General features: G+C 45.3%; 1 protein-coding gene across 2 annotated transcripts in view; it reads left to right on the top strand.

The window, feature by feature from the left end:
* The first annotated feature begins 9,562 nt into the window (after positions 1–9,562).
* The window catches only part of LOC147726039 (CD209 antigen-like protein C), a 583,514-nt gene continuing 578,502 nt past the window's right edge, over positions 9,563–14,574 (top strand). For both annotated transcript variants that reach the window (XM_086960156.1, XM_086960155.1), the window contains exon 1: positions 9,563–9,669. In XM_086960156.1, the coding sequence (XP_086816282.1) occupies positions 9,609–9,669 (61 nt within the window). In that variant the 5' untranslated portion in view covers positions 9,563–9,608. The remainder of the gene's footprint in view (positions 9,670–14,574) is intronic.

Raw genomic sequence — 14,574 nt, 5'->3', positions numbered from 1 at the left:
CTCCAACCCTATAACTGGGGGCGACTCCTATATTGTATTCCTTAAAAACAAGTGCAAGTGATTGAACATTAAAAGCTTTTTGGAGGCAAGTAGACTCAGTATCATACAATTTTATTTCAGAACAGAACAAAAGAGATCAAAAAAAGGGCGAAACATAAAAGCAAGCACACCCAAGGATCTATTGTTGAGAGCCCGTAAAAGAGGTTAACAGTTCTAACACAATGAGATCATGTTCAGTAGTCATGGGATTACAGAAATCGGGTAATTATTCTCCCAGAAACCATGCCATTTCTTCTTCAGAATTCAACCCTTTGGGGATCTTGGAATCTAAATTAAGAATATATTTGGATTCCAATTGTCTTAATTTGCGAATTCTGTCGCCTCCTCTGTTGCTAGGTGGTATTCTGTCAACAACAAAGAAGCGTAGCAGATCACGGTTACTATGATGAAATTCCTCAAAATGACGTGCAATTGGTGATAATTTGTCCTTGTTTTGGACTGCTCTCATATGTTCCAACACCCGTTTTTTGGCTGCAAACATGGTGCTGCCCACATATTTCTTAGAACATGGACATGTTAGAACATAGACGCAGTGGTCCGAAACACAAGTCAGATGTTTATCGATTGGTTTTTCCACATTTTCTACCGGGTAAAAGACTTTTTTGATGTTGCAGCTAAATTTGCATGCCTTACAGGCCATGCAGGTATAGAATCCCTTGATGTCACAGTGTCATTGCTGCACACCTTGCCTTTAAGGGATTGTCCCTTTCTGAAAGTTATGCTGGGAAAATCTGGTACTACATCTTCCAGGGTTGTTTCTGTTTTTAACACTTTCCAGTGCTTAGCTAAGCATTGTCTGACCCTCATAGACCCAGAGTTATAGGTGGAAATATATCTAACATTGGTGGTATCTTGTTTGGTACTGGAAGACTCCAGCAACTCAGTCTGTGAAAATTGGCTGGCCTTGAGTCTAGAAAGTCTCACTACATCTTTATTGTTGTAGCGATTGTGGTGCCCGGGGGTCGAGGAACGATTCTACTATCGAGATCTAGGAGATGGTATGCCTGCGGGGATGTGTGTAGAAGGAGTCGAGCGAACTACAGTGACCAGCATCCCAAGGGGCAAGCAGGAAGTGCCACGAGACCAAAGGCATATTAGCACCTCCCATCCACACGGACGGTGCTTGTCAATGTGATTCCCAAGTCAATCGGAGTGGCGGATGGTGTTCCCCGCCGGATCCCAGCGAGAAGAAAGAAGTTTCCTGGCGAAAAACCTGTGATTCCCCCTGCGCTTGGTTGATGACTGAGCTCTGTGGCTAAGTACTCTTGTAGCGAAAGTGGGCTCACTTTCGTTTTCTTCCTTCGTGTTCATTTCGTCCCTAGTTAGTTAGCTTAGGGCGGTTCTGGGACATAACTTTTGTTTTGTACTTTATGATCAGGGAGCGTTCTGCTGGAAGACGCGCTGCGCTGATAATCTGTGCTTGATCTCCCCTAGAGAAGGATTCTGGGAGATGTAGTCCCAAGTTGTTTTTGTTTGTGATTCAAGGACAATATTGCCATTGAGAGACAGAGACCTTTTTCCTGTGAAGTTTGTTTAGCTGTTTCTTGTCTTCACTTCGTGGCAAAACTCTGAAGGCGGTTTGTGATTTTAAACAAACCGCGACAATTTCCTTTCATTGCGATTACTGCCTGCTGCAGTCCTGAACCCTTGGCAGAACGATTATTGATCAAGCAGGATTGCTTGGGGGCTTTTCTTACAAGGCCTGGGTTGTGCATGATTCTGGTAAGTGAGGTGCCTAGGTATTGTTTAGGATATGACCCGAGACACCTGAACTATAGTATTAATGGTGTTCATTACTTTTCCCTAAATAGATGGGCCCTTCCATGCTGTCTTCCGCATCTTGGTGACCAGACTCCCGGGGGGAACCCAAAGAATCATCGCTACCCATTTATTATTTTATCCACTTCCCCTTTCCCGGCTAGGTACGAGGGCACACAGTGTGTTTTGTTTCCACTGTGGGTTTCGTGGTTGGCTGGGGGAAGAGAGCTTAGCATCCAAAGTCGTTTCTGCCGGACACCCTGTATAAGGTTAGTGGCGTATGTGAGCCTGCGCTGCTGCCTGTCCCTGACAATTGTAACCTCGTTCAATAAATCTGTTGGTCATTAGATCACATTCTTTTTCAAAATCTGCCCGTGTTCCGCAGTTCCTTCGGGCCCGAAGGAACTCCCCGTAGGGGATACTGCGGATAAGCATTGGAGGGTGACTGCTTTCTGCATGCAACAGTGTGTTGCCTGCAGTTTCTTTTCTGTACAAGGTCGATACCAATTTATCATCAAGCACCGTTATCTCCAAATCTAGAAATTTGGCATTGGTTCTGCTTATTGAGCTTTCAAATTTTAGATTCCATTCATTGTTGTTTAGAATATTTACAAATGATTCAGCTTGTTCCACACTGCCATTCCAAATTAGGAATAAATCATCAATGTATCTCAGCCAAAGTATCACATGGCTGAGATACAGATGATGCCTCATGGGCACTGCCTGCTCCCATCTGCCCATGAATAGGTTGGCAAAACTGGGAGCAAAGCAAGTGCCCATGGCAGTGCCCTGTTTCTGTCTATAAATGTTCCCATCAAAAATAAAAAAATTATTTTCCAGACAAAAATACATCATTTGTACAATCATCTCATTGTGTTGTTGAAATGAGATGGATCTCGATTTCAGGTAATGTTCACACGCTTTGACACCATCTGCATGCTTGATTGAGGTGTACAGACTACATACGTCCAAAGTTATGAGGAGAAAAGTCTCCCTCCAAACTACACCTTCAATCTTTTTTAGAAAATCACGGCTGTCCTTCAAATATGATGGCAGTGTTTCAACATATTGGCGCAGAAAGAAGTCAATGTACTTGGAACTATTCTCTAGTAATGAGTTCATGGAGGAGACTATCGGTCTCCCAGGTGGTCTAGTTGGATTTTTATGCAGCTTGGGCAGCAAGTACAGTATGGCAATTTTGGGGTTTCTGTTTAAAAGGAAGGCATACTCATCATACTCTAGTAGTCCATTCTTGTGCCATTCCTTTAACATGCCATAATAGATGTTATTAGATTCTTCAATACGAGTTTTTGGTACTGGTTCATAACAATCATGATTGCTCAGTTGACTAGAGCCTTCTGAGATATAGTCAGTTAGATTCAGGACAACAACATTTCCACCCTTATCACTCTGGCGGATCACTATGTTGTTGTATATATATATATATATATCCAAGCTCCAGGTTCGCATCAGCAATCCCGGGGCACTCCCAGGCGGGTGCAGATTCCCGCGCTGACACTCGCGGTGAAAATCATAGCTCCAACTCGCTTCCGTTTATGAGAAACGTTACACGCACTCCAGGGGTATAAGCGGCAAAGATTTATTTAGCCCACAAACAAAGTGTAACAAACGCATTTCGGACCAAAGCCCTTCGTCAGTATTTACAGTTTTAACCGCCTGACAGCATTATATACACGTCATCGGAATGTAACTGACAACGGACTAATACAATAGTACATGTAAGTATGGCGGCCATTTCTGAATGGTTAACAATAAATGTTTCACAGTTCCTTTCATACAATATCGGATATGAGAGCCGCCATTGCCGGTGCATGTTTATAGATATTGCCGTGTATCGGCATGTCACCGGCATAATGCACGCACATCATTAATTAGCCCATTAATAAATACAGTCAGTTTAGTGAGCACCCACACAAATGATTAAGCATGTGCATATGCAACAGCAGCAGGCAGGCAGGCATTAAATGGCTAAGGATATTCTCTAAATCATAGTCAGAGTGCATTTGCTTTTTGTTATGCGCTGTTGACTTGATGCCACTCAGCCAGAAAAGAGAGAATAATGCCGTGTATCAGCTTTTTAAGAAAAACATGCCACAGTGCCTTCATCTTAATCATAATTACAAAACATTAAAATTCCTAGGAATTCTTATTACCACTCCCTATAGGGCTGGAGAGGAAAAAGGGGTTAACATGATTATTTTCATAAGTTATGACATCATACAATTCATTCAAAGTCTGAAATCTACTACAGGTCGTAACCTTCCACACCATACCAAATCGACAGGAAACATCAGCCAGACATAAGTTAAGCTAGATCGAACATGAATACATTATTTCATTATTTGAAGTATACATTCCCCTTAGTGTATGCTGATTCTACCTCCCTAAATGGGCAGTGAGTTCTTCCCCACTATTAAGACCCAGTGGGTGCTTTGTCTGCATATCGATAATATAGCGGGACTCAAGTCTGCGGAGACTTAACAATCTATCCCCCCCTCTGGGATTATGGGGTATGTGATCCAGGCCAAAGTATTGTAGCAGCTCCCTGTTACTTTGATGTACTTTGGCAAAATGTCGAGCTACCGTATATGCAATATCTTTGTTCATAATAGCTCTCTGGTGTTCCAGGACACGCATTTTCACATTTTTGATAGTGCTCCTGATATATTTGAGTCCACAAGGACAGACAAGACAATATACAACATAGGGTGTTGTGCATGTCATAAACTCCTTAATGGGCTTCAGTTGGACCATTCCTGGAATCTTATATGAGAGTACCTGCTTGCTGTTTTCGCAAGCACGGCATTTCCCACATGGAAAGAATCCATTCATGTCCTTAAGTGTCCCACTCACTTTTGGTTTTACTGGTGCAAGATGGCTATGAACGATTTTGTCTTTAATAGATCTTAATTTTCTGAAGGTTATTAAGGGTTTCTGGGTGACATCATTACCAATCACTGGATCAGTGCGGAGGATATACCAGTTTTTTTAGTGTAAATTTCTTAAGATATTAGCTTGATCTGAGAAAGTCGTAATCATACGAAACGTATTGCTAATCTCAGATGATTGATCTTTCTTACTCTTGATCTCTAGTAATTGTTTTCTGGGTATCCTAGCTACCTTCATGCAGGTCTTCTCTAACTCTGCCTGATCGTACCCCCTTACACGAAATCTCATGACGCATTCTTCTGCCGCCTTTGCAAAATCAGAGTCTTGCGAGCAATTGCGTCTCAACCTGAGAAGTTCCCCGTAAGGTATACTCTGGATCAAACTTGGAGGGTGGCTGCTTTTAGCATGAAGTATGCTATTCCCGGCAGTCGGTTTTCTATATAAGGCCGTCTCCAACCTCTCCCCGTTCACGAAGACCCTCAAGTCTAGGTAGTGTACCTCCGTGGTACTGATGTCAGCTGTAAATTTCAAATTTAGATTATTTCTATTCAAGTCACTAATAAATACTTCAGCCAGTGCGGAGGAGCCCCTCCACACTAGAAAAAGGTCGTCGATATATCGACGCCATGCCACGATGTGTTCTGCCCACTTGGTGTTGTCTCCCGCTAGGGCCACCTGCTTCTCCCACCAGCCAACGAAGAGGTTCGAGTAGCTGGGGGCGAAGCAGGTTCCCATTGCAGTCCCTGAGGTTTGCTTAAAAAGCTCGTTCTGGAACAAAATTATATTGTTCCTGAGACAGAACTCTAAAAGCTCAATCAACATGGTACTGTGTTCCATATACTTTGCGGGTCTTTTATTCAGGAAATACCTGACTGCCTCTCTATATATATATATATGTCTTTGTGAATTTTGTTTTGGATTATGGTATAAGCATTTATGCTATTAGTTTAAATTTGATTTTCGGCGGAAACTGTCTTTGTCCGAAACATAAGAAATTCACAATTCAAGCAGTTGATTAACTGTCTTCTCTATGTATACGTATTTATACGGTTATAAATGAGACAGCATACTTGAGACTTATCAATGTATTCAAACAGAAAGTATTTTTTCTATCTCCATTTGTACATGTGATGCACTTGCATTTTAAAAGGGGCTGAGTATATGGCATTGTCATGTGACCAATGCCGCAAAACGGCCGAAATGCGTCATGACTAGCTGTTGGGGCGAATAAATTATATGCTACACAAGAAGAGGTCCATGCCTTGTTTTTCACCTGAGTGGTGGAGCGCTGCGAGGTATTGCGGATATATATATATATATATATATATATATATATATATATATATATATATATATATATATTCACTGAAAAAACCATAGGTTATAGACTATATATAGTTAGGCATTAGCCTTCAAAAAACCTTGGAAATTCACTGAAAAAACCATAGGTTTTAGCCCTTATATAGTTAGGAATTAACATATAAAAAACCATTGAAATTCCTCCTATATAGTTAGCTGGACATTTTATTGATATAAAACCAATGAAATTCAACATATAGTTAGTTGCACTAACTATATATTTTGCGCATCCGCAATCCAATGCTGATGATGTCACATATTACATCATTCATGACATGGTCAGTGACATCACTATATATATATATATATATATATATATATATATATGAGGGAAAAAAAAATTCCGAAACGCGTCGGGCCTATTACAAGCACGCAACTGCCCATACCAACTAACGCCTTGGGGAAGGCGCACGCAGGCTCGGGTGCTACCCGCTACCTGGACAACCCCACTGAGCGGAATACATTAGCGGCGGTCCTGCCGCTGGGTAGCACCACCCCGAAGAAACGGGGGCCACGAGACCCGCTATCCAAGGAGTCTCGTAAGTGGAGCTGCGTGACGGATGAGGACAGGAGTGATGTTTGGGGGCTCATGTTAGAGCCTTTGGAACGAGCAGTAACTTGTAAGTGCATCCATCCAGGATATATGGACTACATCTCCCATAAGCACTATACGTGTTTTTATACAGGGAGATGGTAGACGTCGTGCACTTTACTGCTGGCCCCTGATGAGGAAAAAAAATTTCCGAAACGCGTCGGGCCTATTACAAGCACGCAACTGCCCATACCAACTAACGCCTTGGGGAAGGCGCAGGCAGGCTCGGGTGCTACCCGCTACCTGGACAACCCCACTGAGCGGAATACATTAGCGGCGGTCCTGCCGCTGGGTAGCACCACCCCGAAGAAACGGGGGCCACGAGACCCGCTATCCAAGGAGTCTCGTAAGTGGAGCTGCGTGACGGATGAGGACAGGAGTGATGTTTGGGGGCTCATGTTAGAGCCTTTGGAACGAGCAGTAACTTGTAAGTGCATCCATCCAGGATATATGGACTACATCTCCCATAAGCACTATACGTGTTTTTATACAGGGAGATGGTAGACGTCGTGCACTTTACTGCTGGCCCCTGATGAGGAAAAAAAAATTCCGAAACGCGTCGGGCCTATTACAAGCACGCAACTGCCCATACCAACTAACGCCTTGGGGAAGGCGCACGCAGGCTCGGGTGCTACCCGCTACCTGGACAACCCCACTGAGCGGAATACATTAGCGGCGGTCCTGCCGCTGGGTAGCACCACCCCGAAGAAACGGGGGCCACGAGACCCGCTATCCAAGGAGTCTCGTAAGTGGAGCTGCGTGACGGATGAGGACAGGAGTGATGTTTGGGGGCTCATGTTAGAGCCTTTGGAACGAGCAGTAACTTGTAAGTGCATCCATCCAGGATATATGGACTACATCTCCCATAAGCACTATACGTGTTTTTATACAGGGAGATGGTAGACGTCGTGCACTTTACTGCTGGCCCCTGATGAGGAAAAAAAATTTCCGAAACGCGTCGGGCCTATTACAAGCACGCAACTGCCCATACCAACTAACGCCTTGGGGAAGGCGCACGCAGGCTCGGGTGCTACCCGCTACCTGGACAACCCCACTGAGCGGAATACATTAGCGGCGGTCCTGCCGCTGGGTAGCACCACCCCGAAGAAACGGGGGCCACGAGACCCGCTATCCAAGGAGTCTCGTAAGTGGAGCTGCGTGACGGATGAGGACAGGAGTGATGTTTGGGGGCTCATGTTAGAGCCTTTGGAACGAGCAGTAACTTGTAAGTGCATCCATCCAGGATATATGGACTACATCTCCCATAAGCACTATACGTGTTTTTATACAGGGAGATGGTAGACGTCGTGCACTTTACTGCTGGCCCCTGATGAGGAAAAAAAAAATTCCGAAACGCGTCGGGCCTATTACAAGCACGCAACTGCCCATACCAACTAACGCCTTGGGGAAGGCGCACGCAGGCTCGGGTGCTACCCGCTACCTGGACAACCCCACTGAGCGGAATACATTAGCGGCGGTCCTGCCGCTGGGTAGCACCACCCCGAAGAAACGGGGGCCACGAGACCCGCTATCCAAGGAGTCTCGTAAGTGGAGCTGCGTGACGGATGAGGACAGGAGTGATGTTTGGGGGCTCATGTTAGAGCCTTTGGAACGAGCAGTAACTTGTAAGTGCATCCATCCAGGATATATGGACTACATCTCCCATAAGCACTATACGTGTTTTTATACAGGGAGATGGTAGACGTCGTGCACTTTACTGCTGGCCCCTGATGAGGAAAAAAAAATTTCCGAAACGCGTCGGGCCTATTACAAGCACGCAACTGCCCATACCAACTAACGCCTTGGGGAAGGCGCACGCAGGCTCGGGTGCTACCCGCTACCTGGACAACCCCACTGAGCGGAATATATATATATATATATATGTTTGTGTGTGTGTGTACATATATATGTATATGTGTGTGTATAAAAATATATATATGTGTGTGTGTACAAATATATATATGTATATATATGTGTATATATATATATATATATATATATATAAGAGCACGAGTTTCCCCTCTTCGGGATCTGCGTACGTGGTCAAAGCCTCCACGCCATCCACAAAAGGAAAATATGGACCACCAAGTCAGCAAGAGTTCTTATTTATTTCATTCACAAAGCCAGGTCAGCGACGCGTTTCGAGCACAAGTGCCCTTGTTCACGCTGCAGTGAAAGAATGAAACAATCACAAGCCTTTTTTAAATGCAAGTGCCAATGCTATGTTACCACCCCCTGGTGGTAACCTCCCGTGTCACGTGGGTAACAACAGTGAAAACAGACTTTAGCTGCAGCAATTATATGTAGACAGCACATTTTAAATGACAGTCACAGGTTAAATCCAAAGTTCACAAGGTGGTGGTGTTTGAGTGTACATAGTAATAGAAAATGACTGGTTAAATCCATGATTTAACCAGTCATATATATATTTATAATGAACAGAACACTCAGTAAGATAAAGATGAAATCAGCGCTCCTGTGGGTTTCACTCGATTTTTTAGCACGAGTTACATTTTTTTATTTTTTATTTGTTATTTGTATTGGCCATGAATCACCCCCGAAGAAATACCCCGGTGCAGCTAAAACAGATTCCTGGCAGTGGCCTAGGATCCTAAAACCGTTCAGTTTTTAATACTTTCCTAAAGTTGTGATGGACAGAACATATTCATCTACAAGTTTTTATCGGTTTTTTTTGCTCCAGCTATTTCAAGGTGCCTTTTGAATTCAGCATTTCAAAATACATTCCCTATCTGCACCATCCATCATCCGGTTGTGCGAATGACCTCCCTTTTGAAGAGGAAGTGTTTTCTGACCTTGTGACTCACAGTCCAACAAAGGAAAGATGTGTCAACAAGGCTCAGTCATTTCTATATGAAGCAGCACTCTGGGAGCCCGAGCACTGGTGGTTTCTTGGTTTGGGGAACCAAAGATGGAAAATGAAATCATACTTCAGGATAGCTTTCAATCACTCACCCCAAGACCCGCATCTGGTGAGTATGGGGGAAACGAGCCTTTACATCAGTTTCATATCTCCTGCTTTGTCGGTTTTGTTTTCTGAAATTGTTTATTTTCAGAACCTTGTGTCAATGAAGGCATGACGTTTGTGAGACACGTGTAAGTCTGCTTTCATTGGCGGAAGGTTTACAGTGCATTGGTGAATAGATTTCACTCGAATTGAACTCAGAGAACATGGTGAATGTATGCAGACTTTTTACAACTAAATGTACATTTTGAATGATAAGTGTAGGTGGGAACTTTTTCTGCACGTTTATAGTTTGTGTTGCATTGTTTCAATTTCTATGCAAAATGTTAAAAAGCATAAAACTTGCCAGTTGTTGCAAGTATATGCAGGAATGTGTGTGCGTGCGTGTATGTGTGTGATGAATCGGTGCCAAATGAATATGCCTCAGCATGAGGTCCCACACTTTGGAGAGGGAACTCCATCCTGCTCGTGCCTCTGCCCTGAGGATCGCCGGAGTAGGGTCTGATACGTATGTGTCAGTTATGTCGTCATGAGCCCAGAATAACCCCAGAATAACAGACAAAACAGTCACATTTAATGTAAAACAGGAAGGGTGGAGAAGAGAGAGAGAAGAGAGAGAGAGAAGAGAGAGAGAGAAAGACGAGAGAGAAAGAGTGAGAGAGAAAAGAGAGAGAGAGAGAGAGTAGAAAGATAGAGAAAAGAGACCGAGAGAAAGAGAGAGAGAAAAGAGAGAGAGAGAGAAAAGAGAGAGAGAAAAGAGAGAGAGAAAAGAGAGGGAGAGAGAGCGAGAGAGAAGAGAGAGAAAGAAAGAGAGAGAAAAAAGAGAGAGAGGAGAGAGAGAGAGAGAGAAAGACGAGAGAGAAAGAGAGAGAGAAAAGAGACAGAGAGAGAGAGAGAGAGAAGAGAGAAGAGAGAGAAAAGAGACCGAGAGAAAGAGGGAGAGAAAAGAGAGAGAGAAAAGAGAGGGAGAGAGAGCGAGAGAGAAGAGAGAGAAAGAAAGAGAGAGCGAGAGAGTGAAGAGAGTGCGAGAGAGAGTAAAAGCCCCTGCTATGCAGAGGGAAAGAGAGAGAGAGAGTGAGAGAGCGAGAGAGAGAGAGAGAGAGAGAGAGAGAGAGAGAGAGAGAGAGAGAGAGAGAGTGAGCAGTGGCGTAACAAAACTTCAGGGAGCCCCCCTGCAAGTTACAAGGAGGGCCCCCCCGCCCATGCTCCGGACCCATTCAAGCCTGCTGCCATGCACAGTGCTGGAGAGGGCCACCTGTAGCTCAGGGTTCCCCCCAGCACCGCCGGGACTGCGGGGGCTATCGTTACGCCACTTATCCATAGGGGATCTGTAGCTGTAAATGATAATTTGATGTGACACACCTCGAATCAACCCGGCTTCTCAAGTAGAATGGGAATGTAACAGTAGAAAACACATATTAAAAAAAGGTCCTACAACAGTAAAAAACGCAAAATCCAGGATGCATTTATGAATGCCAACCTGGGACAGTACCTACAAGCTTTGTCAGAATTTCACATAAGAGTAAAGTTACTAGTTGATTCCCTGTCAAAAAGCACACAATGCCCTGTGGTGTATACAGATCATTGTTTTCAGGGTCAATTGATGTGATTAAAAGCTAGGAAATGCTTAAGTTGTTAAATCCAATGTCAAAAATGGAAAACTGCATTCCTGTTGACATGGAGTGACCTTACAAAAATGTAACGAGAGAGTGAGCCATCTTTAAACGAACACTTTGTGATGCCGGCTGTAAGAGCACTAGAGGACTTAACCAGGCTCAGTGGCATAGCTATCATTGGTGCAGACCACTGCGCCGTACAATTGATGATACTCAAACCGTAAGCAGGAGGATGGTTTTCCTCACTTGCATTTGGGCCCCGTGCACCCTTGATACGCATGGACCACCTGTGTAATTTATGCAGCAGCTTAAGTGAAATCTCTTGGCAGTTGCTTATCTATTTTCTTAATTGAGTCAAGCCTTGGTATGCAGGACATTTAGAGATACCAGATTTGGCAGCTGATAAAAGAACCTCATCCATGAAGAGATCTCCGGTTGGAACCCGCCTACCTTAAATTCAGAAAAGCACTTAAAACCTTTCTCTTCCCTATCACTCCCTAAATACTTCCCTTCTTGAGTTCTCTGTGTTCAGTTCAGCCTTTCAGCGCTGGGACGCTTCAGGGCAGCCATGTGCTCTATAAATCCAATTTCATTTCATTTCATTTCATTTCATTCCATATGGGGGGGGAGCTGAGCTTCCCAGGATGAGTCTCTCCCTGATACATTGGATTAGCAGCAGTTACTATCTCTGAAGGCAGAGCTTTCTTTGGTGAACTCCAATCGTTGCTGGAGATTTTTCTAGTAGACGCCATTTCGGAAGTGTTGTAATCGGTGGGGTCTAGATCAGCTATATGAGTATCCGCTGCCGCTCTCCAAGAAGCGGGTGGTACTGGTGTTGGTGTGACAGCGGCAATCTCAATTCTGGGTGAGTAAGGGACTGCAGCTGGTCGAGAGTCAGCTAATTGATCACTAGTGGTCCAACTACAGTCAAACTCGCTTTGTAGGAGCGGTGTATGGAGACCACTAATGTTTCCTATCTTGGAATAAATAGCTGTCCCAGGATCTTTTAGGAACGAGAACTTGGTGTAGATCTTTGGTTGGTGAAAACATATCCTTTTCTTTACTTGCGTTCCATCAATAATTACCAGGTTATCTGAAACCGTTGGTGCTGGCTTTGATGCCAAAGGTAATGAGGTTAGTATAGGTCTCTGCGTTTGCTGAGGGGCTGTAACTAGAAAGGAAATGCAGCAGAGAACTTGGTTTGAGCATTTTTAATTGTTGTCTGAAATGGGGTTGAATTTTGGTTTACTATTGATGTTGACTTTTCCACCAGTGCGACGGTTGTATCCTCTTTTATTTGGTTACAGGCGGAATGACTGTCTTCCTGCAGATTGTTTGAGTGTTGAGTGATGGGGATGGTGAATCCAATTTCCCCAGTTTCTTTCTCCGTGGTTTAGTTTTAAGTTTAGAACTGGATTTTGGTTTTGGTATCTGTCTAATTTTTCATTGTTCTGCTCCTCCCTACTTCCTCCCTTCCCTCTTCCCTTCTTTTTTATTTTTTGGGCTTATTATGCTCTTGCCTGGTCACGTCCCCTGGCGGTTTGTAGAGTTGGATGAGCAAGTCGAAGCAGATCAAGTGGGAACGGGCGCAAAGTTCCTGCCTCGGCTTCCCAGTTTTTTCCCAAATTAATGCCCGGTTAGTGCTCTAATTCCTGACTGGTGGCAGATTGGTGCCTGCTGGTGGGTACAGCGCTGGGCGCTAGCAAGTAGCTGAGGGCGTACGCCGAGAGGGTTCAGAGAGTATACAGAAAGGGTACAAGCTGTCTCACTGTCACTCCCCGGGCTCTTACTTAGCAGCTGCCCCTATTGGCAGCCGCGCTCGCACTCTCCTGCCCTATGGTCCTGTAGCACCTGGTAGTGGTGGTAGCTAGTAGTGGTAGTGCTCACTCCTTGCCCTCTACCTCCTTCCTTCCTTCCTAGTATCCCTGTATTTTCTGTTGGAGCTACCACAAAGAAAAGCCGAGGACCGTAACTCTGTCCAGCTGTCTGTGATGGTCTACTATCTTTTACTCTTTTTTTTTTCCTATGTGGTTTTGGGGGTTTCTTTGTTTGCTTGTTACCGCCGCCTATTGGCACAAGTTAGGTGGTGAAATGAAGGCGCCGGACGCGCTGAGGACACCACCTCAAGGAAGGAAAGTCTGGCGCTGGTTCAGGTACTGGTGCAGGTGCTGATGCTGGTACTGCTGGTACTGCTGCTATAATAGAGCACCGTGACCCCCCGTGCTCCACTGCCCACCCAATGCTCTGTGCTCTGTGCTCCTGATTTCTCCTGATGCCTGAAGTCTGGGCTGGTTTGCTCCGCTGTACGGGGGTGTACTTTAATCCCCCCTCAGTCCACGGTGGAGCGGACGCTTCGGGCAGGAGTGAGTGGCAGGTGCTGCAGCAAGCTGCTGTGGCCAGAGGGTATGGCTTGCTTGAAGAGGAGGAAAAGGAGGGGGGTCGAGGTGCACAGGGGCAGGGAATTGAGCCGGGAATTGAACCGGCTGCAGAACCAGCCACTCCCGCTCTACCCAACCCACTCCAGTGCACTGCTGCCCCGACCCCTGTACCTCCAGCCTCCTGTGGATGCCGATGTCGCCAATCTCCACTGCTCCCCGCTGCTCCGCTCCTGCAGCTGCTCACGCGCCACACACCAGAGCTGTGCACAGGGCTGCCTCGCCTGCCTTGCCTGCCTCGCTCTCCTGCTCTCCTGCTCTCTCACGGTGGGCTCGCCGGATCCACTCCGCCCTCTACTCTCCACAAGGGACGCGGACACCTCCAGAAGAGGACAAGGGTCCCTGTGGCGGGGCAAAGCTGAGCAGCAATGAAAGGAAAAAGCAGAGCGGTGTAGCGTCCTTCTCCTGGCACTCAAACTCGGCTCGGCTCAGCTCTCGGCAATCCTGCAGTCCGTGATCCGCAAAACCTGACCTGGAGTTCAATGCCTAATTTGACTAGCCACATTCTACTGAGTCATGTGCACCTCATCCCAGGAGCAGCATTAAGCCACTTAACGTAGCTTAAAGCCACGTTAAGCGGTTTAAGGCTGCATTGATAATAGGTCCCCTTTCACGCTACACTTAGCGTGAAAGGGGGCGTGCAGTGGGTGTTGCGGTGGGTGCAACACCCATTGAAATCAATGCTGACACCTATTATCAAGGGCGGCGATAATAGGGACAGCACCGAACTTAAGACCAGAAAAATCCTGGTCTTAAGGTTGCGAAACGAGGAGCAATGCTTTATTTCTCCTCGTTTTTGCTTTTTCCATGTGTACTGCCTTGGAAAAAGCAAAATGCCATTGTTTGCTTATGTACAGAAAG

Source organism: Lissotriton vulgaris, chromosome 3_1 (assembly GCF_964263255.1).
Source record: "Lissotriton vulgaris chromosome 3_1, aLisVul1.2, whole genome shotgun sequence".
Classification (NCBI taxonomy): Eukaryota; Metazoa; Chordata; class Amphibia; order Caudata; family Salamandridae; genus Lissotriton; species Lissotriton vulgaris.
This window is presented reverse-complemented; position numbering and strand designations above follow the sequence as displayed.